The 16,050-nt window shown below is 38.6% G+C and overlaps 1 protein-coding gene across 2 annotated transcripts in view; it reads right to left on the bottom strand.

The window, feature by feature from the left end:
• PLEKHM3 (pleckstrin homology domain containing M3) overlaps positions 1-16,050 on the bottom strand; it is a 71,549-nt gene that overhangs the window by 26,573 nt on the left and 28,926 nt on the right. Inside the window, exons 4-6 of one of the 2 annotated variants that reach the window (XM_032218264.1) lie at positions 11,525-11,670; positions 8,539-8,732; positions 1,425-1,539 (exon numbers count right to left, since the gene is read on the bottom strand). In XM_032218264.1, the coding sequence (XP_032074155.1) occupies positions 1,476-1,539; positions 8,539-8,732; positions 11,525-11,670 (404 nt within the window). In that variant the 3' untranslated portion in view covers positions 1,425-1,475. Of the gene's footprint in view, positions 1-1,424; positions 1,540-8,538; positions 8,733-11,524; positions 11,671-16,050 lie in introns of those variants that run through there. The other variant, XM_032218257.1, reaches the window with a different exon arrangement.

Raw genomic sequence — 16,050 nt, 5'->3', positions numbered from 1 at the left:
CAGTTCATTTTTAACTTCTTTATATCAGCCGTCGAGAACTGCTGTGGGCAAAGTGTTAAAACCAACTAGAGTTAATACGCTCCAAAATTTAGAGACAGTTATATGATATAAGCATCTCACTAGTTTGTGAGGAGGGGCCTGTCTCTTCATGAAAACGTTCTTGGGTCAAGTAGACAAGTCTTGTTGACCTTCCTGATCTTTAATACATTGTTTAAATGCACTAATGCTCATAGCCCATCATTAGGAATTCCTCCTTGGAGAGGCTGAGATGTTGGAGTTTTAATAGAATAGTTCTAATCCATGTTGCTTTATACCTATTCCCCATAGGAAAGGGCACAAACCTGTGGGGGAAGAACAGTAGTTTCAGCCAATGTTTATAATGCACATCCATGCATTAGTTTCAATCTTGAAATCCCTGCCTTTCTCCTTAGATTTGCATTAGAAACACAGGGGGCCTTATAAATCTGGACTGAACCTTTTTAAGATGAGCAAAAGAGGAAGAGGAATCCTCCAAGTAGTATAAGGAGGTCAAGTTCTTTCAGCCATATCCTCCTTTAATATTATTCCTTGCTCAATAGTTTCCTTCCATCTTTTCATTTGAATTTATTCTTGTACACTCTCAAGAATGTTTGATCATGGATCTGAGTTGGTGGACTTCGGACATGCTATTTTAAACCATTTCCCCCCCCCCCCCCCCGTTATGTGTTCGTTATGTGTCTTTTTTCCCCTCTTTTTTGTAAGCCGCCCGGGGTCCTTCGGGATTGGGTGGCATATAAATTTTATAAATAGGAGAGAAGAAAGAGAAGAAAGGGGGGTAGGAAGGAGGGAAGGGAGGAGAGAAGGAGAGAAGAAAGGAGGGAAGGAAGGAGGGAAGGAAGGAGAGAAGGAAGGGGGGAAGGAAGGAGGAAAGGAAGGGGGAAAGGAAGGAGAGAAGGAGAAAAGAAAGGAGGGAAGGAAGGAGGGAAGGAAGAAGAGAAGGAGAGAAGAAAGGAGGGAAGGAAGGAGGGAATGTAGGAGAGAAGGAAGGGGGGAAGGAAGGAGGAAAGGAAGGGGGAAAGGAAGGAGAGAAGGAGAAAAGAAAGGAGGGAAGGAAGGAAGGAGGGAAGGAAGGAGGGAAGGAGAGAAGGAGGGAAGGGGAAGGAGGGAGGGAAGGAAGGGGAGTAGGAGAGAAGAAACGAGGGAAGGAAAGAGGGAGGGAGGGAAGAAGAAGTAGGACCGTTGTAAGATAAGATGGATCTATGGGATGTTAAAAAAGCAATCTTCAAGTATATTATCAACAGTAGGGAAAAATTGTTATAAATACATATTATTAATAACAGTTATGAGATCATATAATTGTGAATGTATATATGAAATTGATAAAATTAAAATAATTAAAATTAAAAATTTTTTATAAATAAATAAATAAATAAACAAATGTCCATTCAGAGGATGGCAAGGATCATTCTCTTGCTTAGTTTTCTTGGCATCATCTGCTACTTCTCTCCTGATCTTAGGTGGGGCAACGCCAGCAAGAGGATATATTTTCTCCCAAAAGTCCTATAAAAATAAATTCATACACAATAAATTATTTATCCTCATCCAGCCCATGTTAATTTACTCCAGAGATTCAATGAAGATATTGCTCTCATCACGTAAGGATAGGGAAAAAAGCAAGAAAAAGCCTAGATGCTGCTTAGTTGATGGCAACTCTTTCCAAATAGCCTTCTCTGTAATTCATAAGATTTCTAAAATGTCACCAAAAGAAGCACTTGAAGTTTTGCATTTACAGCATTTTTTTTTAAAAAAGCAAATCCATATGAAGATTCCATAAAGAATTAACATGCGAACACTTTTACAAAGCAGCGTTCCATCTCAAATTTATGTTATTATTTTTATTAGACAGTTTACATAAATTTGTAACATGTTTACAAACAGGCTTGAAAAAATAATAAAATACAAGGAGTAAACAAGAGATGTGTAAATAGCATATAGTAGCTTCCTAATATATGATTAATTACAATAGTTGTAAATAATTGAGTAGATTTTATGTATCCATCGGATGGATGGATACATAAAATCTACTCAATCCATCCATCCATCCATCCATCCATCCATCCATCCATTCATCCATCCATCCACCCACCCACCCATCCATCCAGGAATTACCATTAAGCTTTAAAAGTATCAATATTGTGTTCATACTTAGCAATACAAAAAACACCAAATACATGTTTCGGCATTTTTTTAATGTATATGGATAGAAAAAAAGTATTTAAAAGTAATTATTTCAAAGAATTGGTTAGGTCTAAGCAGTTTAGTTTTTGTTACTTTCCTTCCAAAAAATATTCTATAGTTCTGGTTCATTTTTATGCGTTGTGTTTCAAGATCTTGAGAATCTTTTTATTAGATGGACCTATGGAATATAAATAGTCAAAAAAAGAAAGAAAGAAAGAAAGAAAGAAAGAAAGAAAGAAAGAAAGAAAGAAAGGTGATGATGGAGTCACTTTTCTAACAACCAGTTGTGGCCTGGCGTCAGACTCGGACAATGAGGAAGTTGGGGAGAAACTTGGGCATCTCCTGGCATCTGGGGAAGGCTCTATGAACAACGCAGAGATATAGCCAGGGCCATCTGACATTTCCCAGCCACCAGAGAGACAGCTGCCTTTGAAGGCTAAGATGAGTGAGAAGGAATAGCTGGGGCCTGTTCCAGATGCACATATGCACAGAGCAGTTAGGAGAAGTTAACAACGCAGGTCGAGGAGTCCACTCGGGAAGCAAAGCACACGTGGACACTGAATGGCCCCTCCCTGGCTGGGGAATATATAGAATGAAAGGGGAGTGGCTGTCGTAGGAGACAACAGTTCGTATTTCTGGAGATTTTGCTTATTATGTTTCATGCATCAAAGACTGTCTGCCAGAACTTAATTTGTAGTCTTTCGGCTGGGAGCAATTATCTCAAGGAACTGATAAGGTCTGTTGCTGCTGTTAACTCTTGCCTGGACTTTTTGGTGGGTGAATGCAAATTAATTCATAAGATGTAAATAAAGAGGGGTTTTTCATGACAAGGAGTCTGTTTCTTCCTTCTGCTAAGGCTTGGACAGAACACATTTAAAAAAGACAGCAGATAAGCCACATGTTTCTCAGTTGGAAACTTTTGATCTGAAAGGGTCCGGAGGAAGGATTTGGGCTACAAGCTGCTTCTTATGACTTTTCCTTTCTTTGCTAATATAATTAGTTTGAGACATAACTTTCAACACCTTTCATCCATCCTCATCAGGTTTGCCTTTGCACAAACAATAAGTAATCTACAAACAAAACTTAAAACGGATGGTGGTGTCTACAATTACAAAGGTTGTAGCTATATCTTTGTTAGCAGTATATATTATCAGCAGGTCATTAACAGCTAGTTTGATCAGATCATAGGAACTAGTTCTTTGAATTAAATAATTTGGTAGCTAATCCAAAATGATTGCAAATGGACTGGCCTACACGTGGTGTCTTAAGAACCATACAAGATTCACTTAATGACCACAATTGGAACTATCAGAACTGCCATCACAGTTGCATGATTTTCTAATTTAGCAACAGAGCTTCTGGTTCCAATTATTGTCATTAACTGAGACCTACTTATAGGCCTATTTGCAACCATTATTTATTAGTATCTATGGAGATTCTCAGTCGTCTCGGTCATGGCTGTCTCAATGATGTGTTTTCAAAAAGGCGACTGGACTGGGTTTTCTTTTCTTTTCTTTTGTGGAAGAATAAGTTTCACTTCTCATCCATCCAAGTTTCTTGGATGAGAAGCGAAACATCTTCTTCTTCCTCAACCCCCCCCCCCAAAAAAAAACATAAAAACCCCCACAGTCCAGTTGCCTTTTGAATAAGCACCTTTGAAACATTATTTATTAGCTATTTTTTCTTTGCATTAGTGACTGGAAATGAAGCTGCAACTATTTAAAAGCAAGAGTTTTAGACTTTAATGAAAATGACCAGCAAAGTTGAAGTGCTTTTCAAAAAAACACTTTTTAAAGTGTTTTAAAAGTATTTAACTCAGTGTTTCTCAACCTTGGCAACTTGAAGACGTCTGGACTTCAACTCCCAGAATTCCCCAACCAGCGAATGCTGGCTGGGGAATTCTGGGAGTTGAAGTCCAGACGTCTTCAAGTTGTCAAGGTTGAGAAACACTGATTTAACACTTTCAGGTTTTCATCCTTCCTATTATGATAGCTAGAGAAAACCTTTTCAAGCACAGAAAGTTTTCAATTCAGTTGTTAAATGAATTGCTAGGCGCTGCTGTGATTGTGACTTTCTACTGTAATATAACTAATTTATTTTGATTTATGCTAAAAAGAACTACCATCTCATTTTGTATGAAATACTGTATTATTTCTCAATAACCTTTGACAAAGCAAAAGGAACTCTCCGTATTCTACCGAGAGACAGTGAACTCAGGCACTCCAAACTTATAAATTACCTCCCCTCGAAAAATAAGTCTAGAAAAATGCTGTATTTGATTAAATATCCTTTAATATATTGAGGTTGCAACAATTATCCTACGAATGAATTCCACTGTCATATAAAATGTTACCCACATAGTAAGATAGGGAGACATCTACAGCTCTGAACACTGCAGCCAGAGCTCCAGGATTGCTGAAATCTACACCATATTTGTTCCTGTGGGTTTCCATGCTTCAGTTGTTCATGTCCCAGAACTTCAACGCTGCTATGTAACAAGGCTAAAGAGAAGCAGACCTCCAGCTTCACTTCCAATGTCCAATGCTCTTTTGGGCAAGTAAGAAGTGATAGGCTCAGTGGTGGGTTTCAAAAATTGTTGGAACCTACTCTGTGGGTGTGGCCTCCTTTGTGGGTGTGGCTTGCCACCCATGTGACCGGATGGGAGTGGCTTGCCGCCCATGTGACCGGATATGAAATTATGAATTAGTACTTAGGTCGGTCCAAGTAGCTATTCAGAAACTCTGGCATTGAAGCATGCAAGTCTTAAAGCTGTCAAGTTACAAGATCCTTGCACCCCTAACCCCATTAGAAAAGAAACTGGGGGTCTTCAAACCTGACAGCTTTAAGACTTGTGGACTTCAACTCCCAGAATTCCTCCTCCAGTTACGTTGGCTCAGAAACTCTGGCATTGAAGCATGCAAGTCTTAAAGCTGTCAAGTTACAAGACCCTTGCACCCCTAACCCCATTAGAAACAAAAACTGGGGGTCTTCAAACCTGACAGCTTTAAGACTTGTGGACTTCAACTCCCAGAATTCCTTCTCCAGTCACATTGGCTCAGGAACTCTGGCATTGAAGCATGCAAGTCTTAAAGCTGTCAAGTTACAAGACCCTTGCACCCCTAACCCTTCAGCAATTTTTGAAACCTCTTCTGTAGGTGTGGCCTGCTTTCCGGGTCCACTGGTGGAACCTCTTCTAACCGGTTCGGTAGATTTGACGAACCGGTTTCTACCGAATAGGTGCGAACTGGTAGGAAACCACCTCTGGATAGGAGCCCAAAGCAATCTACCTATTGTTTGTACACTCATAACATTACAAATAATCCTCTGTACTGTAATAGACTTAATTTAAGATTAATCATCCTATGTTCAGTCCTCCTTGCAGTGCATTGTTCAGTTTGGTACACTTTGCTTTATGAAAGTTTAACATAATGACTGTTTTCAGACAAGCAGACACATGCCACCAGGAAGGAGGGCGAAAGGAAACTGAGTATCATTTGTCTGGGGACTACAGTGTAAAAGAAAGAACTGGAGTTCTGGCGGCACGCATGCTGATAAGTTATAAGGTTCAAACCAGGTAGTATACCAACCCAGATGGCTTTTTTAAGTCCAAGGTTAGCTACAGTTTATCTGAATTAACAGAGAAAATTAAACTTTGTACTGTTGCTCAAACGTTAATCTTTTATGGACATTATTTAGCCTACAATAAGATTTGTTTTACATCTTCATTGTTACTTCCTCAATCACCTTCCGCAGGTGCACACACGCCCATCTTAACGTCTTTCCCCCAAATGGTAAACTTAATCTAACCTTTTACCAGGTTTCATTAATAATTCAACATTTTAGCTCTCTGCATTATTTCCAATCTACGTCCTAACTTTATCACCTTCATTTTCTACACCATGCCCACTTAGCCGCTTTAGTCTCTAATCCTGCTCTGCTTCCTTCTTTGTCATTTGCAATGGTTCTTTATTTTCTCAGGTTTACTGTTGTTCCTGTGCTACCTTGAATGCCTCTTCACAGCTTCTTCCTCTGCACCCTTTTCGATCACCTTTTTCCATCAGCGCTGGCTCTTCGTGCCTCTGCTAGTATCCTCATCCCCCCCCCTTGCCCCATGTCTTGGAGCCCAGTTGCTTTTCACTCTCTGTTTCCTTTGATCTCTTTTTCCTGTCCTCTTCATTGACTTGGCCCTCCCTGCCTCTTTATTTTAATCAAACCCTCTTTTTTGCTGTTAATCAAAAGCTTGTCATCTCTTTCTCTGAACTGATTCTCCCATAAAGCATCTAGTCTTCAATCTCATACTAATTGAAGGAGACGTTACAAATGAAGGAAGTCTTTAAAAGTAAGACAGGGGGAAAGCAAGGCGATTCTTATATGATATTAAGAAAATATCGCACGTGCCTTCTTCAAGGACAGAGATTTTCAACTTCCTTTGTTTCACAGTCCCAGATAGAGACAGTGCAAATGCATTTATAAAAGGAATGTAGCTACTCAGTTTGGGCACTTCAGTAACATTAATACTTTTATTGGTATTTGACATTATTAATCATGACATCAACCAAGCTTATCTCCTAAACAGCCAAAATGATTTCCTTTGGATTACATGAAGATGCCAAAGCAAATGTGTGTATGTATGCACACACAAACACACACACACACACACACACACACACCCTTTCCACCAGTGTTCAGAATAATGGGGACATGGATGATAGCAGTAGCCATAGCACTTTGACTTATATACCACTTCATAGTGTTTTACAGTAGTTGACAGAGTCAGCATATTGCCCTCGACAATCTGGCTCCTCATTTTACTCACCTCAGAAGGTTGAAGGCTGAGTCGACCTTGTGCTGGTCAGAAACAAACTGCTGGCAGTTGGCAGAGTCAGCCTGCAATACTGCGTTCTAATCACTGCGTCACCATAGCAATAGCAATAGCAGTTAGACTGATATACCGCTTCATAGGGCTTTCAGGCCTCTCTAAGCGGTTTACAGAGTCAGCATATCGCCCCCACAGTCTGGGTCCTCATTTCACCCACCTCGGAAGGATGGAAGGCTGAGTCAACCCTGAGCTGGTGAGTTTTGAACCGCTGAACTGCAGATAACAGTCAGCTGAAGTGGCCTGCAGTACTGCACCCTAACCACTGCGCCACCTCGGCTCCTATCACCCACCACGATGATCGTGAAAGACCAAACGCTCCTGATTTTATCCTGCTCTCGTTCTCCCAACAGATCCCAGGCCAGAGAAAGTAAGTGGGGAGCATTTGGGACTCACTATTTTTGGTAGGCTCCTGGCAACAGAGATTTCATTCTCATTCTCAGTCGCCCACACCCGGTTTAGCGAAGGGGGAGGAAAGTTGCGATATGTCACATGATGCCACTGTGACGATGTAAGTTTGACACCCCTGGTATAGTAGGTAGGTAGGTAGGTAAAGAGAGAGAGAGAGAGAGAGAGAGAGAGGAAGGGGAAGAAGGAGGGGAAGGGGAGGAGATGGAAAGGGAGAGGGAGAAAGAGATAGATAGATAGATAGATAGATAGATAGATAGATAGATAGATAGATAGATAGGATAGATGATAGATAGATAGATAGATAGATAGATAGATAGATAGATAGATAGATAGATGATAGATAGATAGGATAGATAAGATAGATAGATAGATAGATAGATAGATAGATAGATAGATAGATAGATAGGATAGATAGATAGATAGATAGATAGATAGATAGATAGATAGATAGATAGAGGAAGAGGAAGAAGGAGGGGAAGGGGAGGAGAGGGAAAGGGAGAGGGAGAAAGAGATAGATAGATAGATAGATAGATAGATAGATAGATAGATAGATAGATAGATAGATAGATAGATGATAGATAGATAGGATAGATAAGATAGATAGATAGATAGATAGATAGATAGATAGATAGATAGATAGATGATAGATAGATAGGATAGATAAGATAGATAGATAGATAGATAGATAGATAGATAGATAGATAGATAGATAGATAGATGATAGATAGATAGGATAGATAGATAGATAGATAGATAGATAGATAGATAGATAGATAGATAGATAGATAGATAGATAGATAGATAGAGGAAGAGGAAGAAGGAGGGGAAGGGGAGGAGAGGGAAAGGGAGAGGGAGAAAGAGACTGATCCATCCCTTTGGCCAGTGAACCATCCAATTGCACTGAAAGTATCCAGTTATCCTTCCGAGGCAGACACAATGGGCTATATTTTAATTGCTGGGTCATGGGAACTAAAGAAAGGAGGTGTAAAAATGGCCAAGGAAAGGGGGCCCCAGGAACTGGTCTTGTGTTTTACCTCCTTCGCAGGTCTTCAGCCACTGCCGCTCTGCAGCTGAATAAATAGGCTCGGAGGGATTTCAGTTGCTGTCTCAGCCGGGCCACACTTGCCAATGGCTCAACATGTCTGTACAATATGGGATTTTCTCTCTGAATGTCAATGAGGGGTTCTTCATAAACATATTCCAGGAACTCTTTGGCTTGCTTTGATACCTAAAAGGGGGAAATCCATGAAACTTATCTTCTAATAAATCTTTAACTGTTCAGAGGCAATCAGTACATCACTCTTAGTGGCATTGTGCTAGAGTTATTTGTGTTATAAGATATACTGTAATCTTATTTATTAAAAAAAGCACCCTGAAGATGCTAGACTAAATTCTGGTGTTAAATATTTCAAAGAAGCACAATTCAGCTAGTGGAATGTTCCAGAAGTTATACTAACTGCATAGGTACTAAATAAATCTACACCTACGAGTTTAATATAAACTCACTTGCAAAGACTAGATACAGCATGTAAGTAGAAAAAGGCTGCTGCCATATACAGTATTTTCTCTCGTTCTCTTTGTTTTTACTTAATTATGTCTCAGAGTGTAAAACTTGCGTGAAATCTAAAAACCTGATAGAGCAAACGAATAAGAAGAGTTGTAAAATAAACAAACAGTCTCCCCTCTGAATTCCCAATCATTTTCAGAAGCAAATTGCGATGATGGAAGTGGGAGAACAGAGGCTTCCTCAGTCATAAACATATATTTTAAACAACTTCAACTCTGATGAAGGTTGTTGCTATTTTAGTATTAAGATGAATGCCCACTATCTTGTAAACATAGCTTCACCTGCCCACAAAGGATAATATGCAGAAACGAAGAAGAATAAGGAATGTCTCCCTCCATTTCTTTACTTTTAAAGATGAGCTATGGATTTTCAGTGTTTGTTCTTAGGTTTGTAAATCAATAACATGGTGAAATAGTCTAATAAGGGAGATTTTTCTTTTTCTTTTAAACCTCAAGCATTGCTTTTTGTTTTATATGTTAGCCCATCTCCTACATTTTCTTGATTCTTCATTCTTGTAGTCCAGAATGAAAGTTTATAATATTTTTCACACCTAGGGGATGGTGAAACACTGACCATTCAAACAATAGCTTAGTGAAATACACCAATACTAAAGCTGTTATTATTTGCAATAGCAATGAGAATTTAAGTGAAATTTGTTACTTTTTATATTTTTGGAGCCATTTTTGTTTCTTTTTTTTCCTGTTTGGATGCCTATCTCTAAGAACTTGCCAAAATCTTTAAGATATTCAAGAACTCAAATATCTGTTTAATATCTTCTTCCCCTTTCTTTATAATATTAAGTAGCACTTAATACTTAAACACTTTAGTTCAATAATGTATTTATTCTGCTATGTGCTACACTTTCATATCACCATATTTAATCCAAAAAGCTAAAGTTATAATATAGAAATAATCATACTAAGCTATGTTAGGATAAATGCTTGAAAGTTAGATGCCAGAATTAGATGGCATCAAGTTCTGTATTCGTTAGATTTGTATCTATATATTGGTTCTCTTACAAAATTGTTAACATTTCATTTCATTTATTGAATTTCTAGGCCGCCCAATCCCGAAGGACTCCGGGCGGCTTACAGAAATGAAAAATATTAAAAAAGAATTAAAACAGAAAACCTTTTTTCTTATACTTTAGTGGATTAGGGAGGGATGTGCCTGAACTACTTCCGAAAATTATGTTGTTGGCCTGAACTTAAAAAATGTTTACCCACTCTACAGGTGGGTAAGCTAATTAATGGTTTCAGCTTTTCGACTTCTCCCCCCCAAACTCAGTGCCCAGATTGGTAAGAAGTGTCTAGTTTCCTGCCAGCTGTCCTTTATACAACTTTTAGAGTTTTTTTGAGGATAATGACAATGAGGCCAAAATAAACAAAGGTTTAGCTGCCACAACTATGGCCCAGCTGCATGAATACTACATGGCATGCATGCTGATTGGGATTCTAACGTTAGCAATAGCAATAGCAGTTAGACTTATATACCGCTTCATAGGGCTTTCAGCCCTCTCTAAGCGGTTTACAGAGTCAGCATGTCGCCCCCAACAACAATCCGGGTCCTCATTTTACCCACCTCAGAAGGATGGAAGGCTGAGTCAACCCTGAGCCGGTGAGATTTGAACAGCCGAACTGCAGAACTGCAGTCAGCTGAAGTAGCCTGCAGTGCTGCATTTAACCACTGCGCCCACCTCGGCTCATCAACGTTTGTTGATGTGGGCAACTGAGACTTTCTACTGGAGGCTGTGAGATCTTGTGTGCTTCGGGGCGTTCACCTATCCGCGTGCAGAATTGCATTAGTCTTTGCTGCTTGGGCTTTCAACTTGGCCAGATCATCATGAGGACAGAAATGGGAGTTACATTTAATCGTCATTAGAATTCATTTGGCACTGGTAAGGTAGTGGAAATTAGAAAACCTCCAAGATTTCCACTTAGTAAAACTGTTTTATTTGCATTATATGAGGGGAAATGAATGAGGCAAGCTCCTGTCTCTATCATGCAATTATATCTCCTCCCTCCCTCTTGGCCTTTGCAGTGTGAGCATCAATAGCTGAACCACTATTCTACCTCCTTGCAGATGTGATTACAGCTGTTAGTAGTCATGATGCTACCTTTGCAATATTAAACTCAAAGAAACGGTTAAGCCCTCGGGTTTAAATATTGGCTCCATCTTAACCTGATTCACTGCATGCCTTTTTCATTTGTTGATATTTTCCCTCTCCTTCTTAAATTATTAATTTTCTTTTCTTGTTTCATAGTTTTATATAAAAGAGTGACACGCGTTCACAAAATACCGATTGACTGATGGACATAATGTTTTCCCCTTGGGCACTTCTGTGAGCATATTCCACACTATAATCGGGGAGCAAGAACTAATTTCGTTGTATTTATTTTGTACAATGACAGTAAAGGCTAGACTACTATTGTTAGCATGTATCTACTTTTTACCTTGTATTTTGAAGTATCCCAGTTATGAACTAGCCGTGCAGGAATTAGAAAGGTATCATCAACGTGACAGAGATTGCAGTAATACCATCCACTGTAGTTGCATACTTTTGCTTTCCCACTGCTTAAGCCAATGCAACGCTGGCAGCCTTCAAATAGGGAGGGGGAAAAAAGATTCTTAGTTACACTGAAAAAGTTTCCATTACTTTACCATGAAATTACCGTATCTCAGCCACAGAACTTCACGGAGCTTCAGATACCATTGGCTTTCGCTTCTTGCAATTGCTTTTCCAGTTTTTTCCCTTTATGCAAGCGTGCATGATGAGAATAATTGTGTGTTTTGATTCGCATCCCTAGGGGCCTGATATATCTTAATACGTTTTCCTTTAGTTTTGCAGAAGACTCCATGAGAGGCAGCTGACTCAAGAGATTCCAAAAGGAAGAGCAGGGAGCAAGCTGTTTTCACATGTGAAAACTAGAAATTCCGACGACTGAAGTCTTAAGATTCAAAGCAATACCAGTTTCTGCAGTGTTATAAATTGGACTGAATATCTGTACTGTCAAATGGATAGCAATAGCAATAGCAGTTAGACTTATATACCGCTTCATAGGGCTTCCAGCCCTCTCTAAGCGGTTTACAGAGTCAGCATATCGCCCCCAACAACAATCCGGGTCCTCATTTTACCCACCTCGGAAGGATGGAAGGCTGAGTCAACCCTGAGCCGGTGAGATTTGAACAGCCGAACTGCAGAACTGCAGTCAGCTGAAGTAGCCTGCACTGCTGCACTCTAACCACTGCGCCACCTCGGCTCTTCTCGGATCAGTTTTTTAGCATTCTATTATTCATTTTTAAAAACAATTCCATGATCAATACTAATACTAATTTTAAATTTTTTTCTTCTTTAAGATTTATTTAGTCAAACAAACTTTAAAGATATATGTCTTTCAGTTGTAACCTGCAAAATGATTTTTCAGCTATTTATATATTTAGAATTTCTAATTGTTTTTGCAATTTAATGCGCCTTTCCCTTTTATCCAGTAGAATCACATTATCTTTATGTGGTATTTTAATTCTACACAATTAAGTCCTTCCTCCCAACACATAGTAAATAATTCTTCCATATTAACTCATCTCTAATAATACTTTCCAATGCCCCCTTTCCTTCAGAGCATGGATATGTACCATGTGGTCTTTCAGGGGTTGTTAAACTGCCTTTCTCAGATTTCTCACGACTAGCTATGCTGGTTAAAGCTGCTGAGAGAAGATGTAGGAAGAGATTAGGGAGAATTATAGATCTGTTGAATTTTTGTTTCACCATTTTTATAGTGGCAGGCATATTGGAAAGAACTCTCCTTTACAGAAATGTACCAGGTATAAATTAATCAAGGGCTTCTCAATCAAACAAAATTAAACATTTATTAGGATGTATACCTATCCAGCCCAAGGCTGGTCTGAAGTACTAAGACAAAGTGTAGGTACATGAATCTTGAGATAAAACTATCATAGCAAAACAAAATCTTTATAGCTAATTAATATTCTAAGTAAATAGAGGTTTATAATATTACCTTAAATATCCTTTTGAAGTAATGCACATTGATCACATTCTCCCTTCCTTACAAAGTCTATATTCTTATTTTCCAACATCTTCCAAGGAAGCAATTTTTGCTCACCTGTTTTCATACAATTATTTCTCTATGTTTTCCCTGTGATTTCTACTTCTATTCCATTTCCTTAACAACACATTTTACCTGGGTCATCTATCATATCATGCACAATAGTTCGTGTTGCATAGAGCACTCAAAATGTCAAATTTAATAAAAAGAAATGTATATAAAAAGTTCATGTTATGAGGCCATTGCAGTGTTACATTTTCTATGTTAAATTGTGCAACACCCTTTGTACTTTCCGTCAGTTGTGTGACTGTTGTTTTTTAACGAGGCTGCTATTTTGCAATCCTTTTACTTCTAATTATGAATACAGTTGATTCCTTTGATGTTCTGAAGCTCAACGTAATGCGTGGTGACAAAATGCATGTCAGTTGCAGACAGCAATTAAGCTATTTTCTTCAAACAAGGAAAGAAATAAGGAAGCAATGATATAATATAACACTGTGTTTTGTTACACAGTGGATGTCTAGGCTTCAGGACTTACAAATGGAGTCCAATTGTTAAGGTTTTTTTTAAAGGTTTAATAAACATTTCATTATATTTAAAGAAATAAAGTAGCATTTTCTATACTGCACCTTCCTCTTATTAAATTCTACATGAGATATTTCTAGAACAGTTAATTTCTCTTTTGAAAAATGAAAAGGGATTTTTGTTTCACCAGCACTTTATCAAAACAAGTATTGATATTCTATCAGTATTAAATCATCATTGGTATCCTAACATTTGGATCATTCTTGAAACATAGAGAGATGTTTTTGTGTTTGTAAATATAATTATTCTTGTCAATGTTTATTAAAGGGATTTAAAAATCCTTTAAAATATACTCCACAAAGGGATATATGACTTTCTAGGAATGAAAAGAAAAAATGTTAATGGAGTGGGGTGCAACTAGATTTATGTAGATTTGAAAAATGTATTCCTTACCTCCCCCCTCGCCCCCCCAAAAAGCACTGAATTTTAAGAACATTTGTTGGAGTTTTCTTAAAAGATTCAGAAATCAATGCTTTCAAGTAATAATCATATTTAGTTTAAATTATGGTTCTGACTCATTAATTGAGACCCTTGATAATAAAGACAAAAAAGCATACATTTTTTTGAGAAAATTACTGTCACATTTACTGTCATCCCACCCAAAAAATTGTATGGCAATCTTAAAATGTATAAATATATCATTATCTAAAGTTCCATTTGATTTTGAAAGTTATCTCGTTAATTAAGCAGCATTTTTCTCATTTAAAAAATGCTGAATGTATTTAGCATAATTCTATAAACCCTCTCAATAGGGGATAAGAATAAAAAATCATTAAAAAGAAAACAAAGATTAAGTATTACAATAAAAATATATTTTTTTTAAAAGTGCATTGCAGGTCCTAAACTACAGACTTTGAGGGGTGATAATGAGTGGGATACTCAAGACCCATCTCTGATTATGGGGTGAGAGGAAGTCAGAAGATGACCTCTAACATGACCCAACAAAAGGGCGAACGACAAAACCGTGCCCGACTAAACCGCGTCGCTAAAACCGCAGCGTCATCAATGCGCCGACAACAGCGCGTTGACAGAAGGGCGATTTACAACAGCGCGTCGGCAGAAGGGCGATTTAAGTTAAGGTAAGGGTTAGGTTTAGGGTTAGGTTTAGCGTTACGTTTAGGGTTAGGGTTACATTTAGGGTTACGTTTAGGGTTAGGGTTAGCGTTACGTTTAGGGTTAGGTTTAGTTTTACAGCGCGCTTCTGTCGCCGCGATTCAGCACTCATTCGTCGGAGCACTTTAGAACATGTGGTTTTGTCACCGCGGTTTAGTCGGGCGCGGTTTTGTCGTTCGCCCTTTTGTCGGTGAACCGACCTCTAATGCTTCCCAATCTTATAACATCCAAAAAGAGCAGTACTGTTTTTGAGGGAGCATTTTATGTCTGGGAGAAAGGATAACCCATCATTAAAACCAGAAAAAAATATTTTCAAAATTCTTTATTAGTTTGCAATGTGCAGTTTTTTACAATGACTTGTTTAAATGTGCACTCATTTGAATGTTATTCAGAAGTCTGCATTGAGTTCATTGATGTTTCTTTCCAGACGAAGTGGATTTAAGCTTGCTTCAAAAATCCATACAATTTGTCATGTCGGGTTTCTTTAATTAGGCAGCAGTCCCAACAAAAGCAAAGAAAATATGATGTGCCAAAGAGATAAGGCATGTCTGAAAGCAGACCTTCTCTTTGAAAAGTATGTGTGTCCATGACCCCCCATGTGTCATCTTTCTAGTTCATGAATTCATGAGTATGAATTATTGGCGGACTGAAGGCTGCCCTGTAGCATCAGGAGGGAGTTTAGTGAATCTTTCTGATGGTGCTGCTTTCTGGCTACTCAAGGACAGCAGTTCGGATGGCTCAGATTCATCTGTTTTTGCAGCCTTGTGGAGGTCAGTGAATACCACCCAAAACTCTACACCAGTGGTTTCCAAACTTGGCAACTTTAAGACTTGTGGACTTCAACTCCCAGAATTCCCCAGCCAGCTCTGCTGGCTGGAGAATTCTGGGAGTTGAAGTCCACAAGTCTTAAAGTTGCCAAGTTTGGGAACCACTGCTCTACACTAAAAGGAAGACACCACGGGGGTGGCCAGCTAGTGCCAAATAGTGAATGATGTTGCCTCCGCATTGTAAGTGAAAAAAGTGGAAAGGGAAAGGAAGGCCAAATAATTTTATTTTCTAGCACTGATGAATGGGGCCATCATATTTGGGCTATACTCCTTATCTAAAAGTAGGACTAGAAAGTTTTTTCCAAAAAAATTGAATAGAAAGTAGGCATGTTGCCCAACTAAGCTCGGAGGAGAAGAAAAACTAAAGATCTGTTGCAAGGTTATGTATAG

The sequence above is a fragment of the Thamnophis elegans genome, chromosome 1 (assembly GCF_009769535.1).
Source record: "Thamnophis elegans isolate rThaEle1 chromosome 1, rThaEle1.pri, whole genome shotgun sequence".
Lineage (NCBI taxonomy): Eukaryota > Metazoa > Chordata > Lepidosauria > Squamata > Colubridae > Thamnophis > Thamnophis elegans.
The sequence above is the reverse complement of the archived record's forward strand: the minus strand, read 5'-3'. Positions and strand labels throughout refer to the sequence as shown.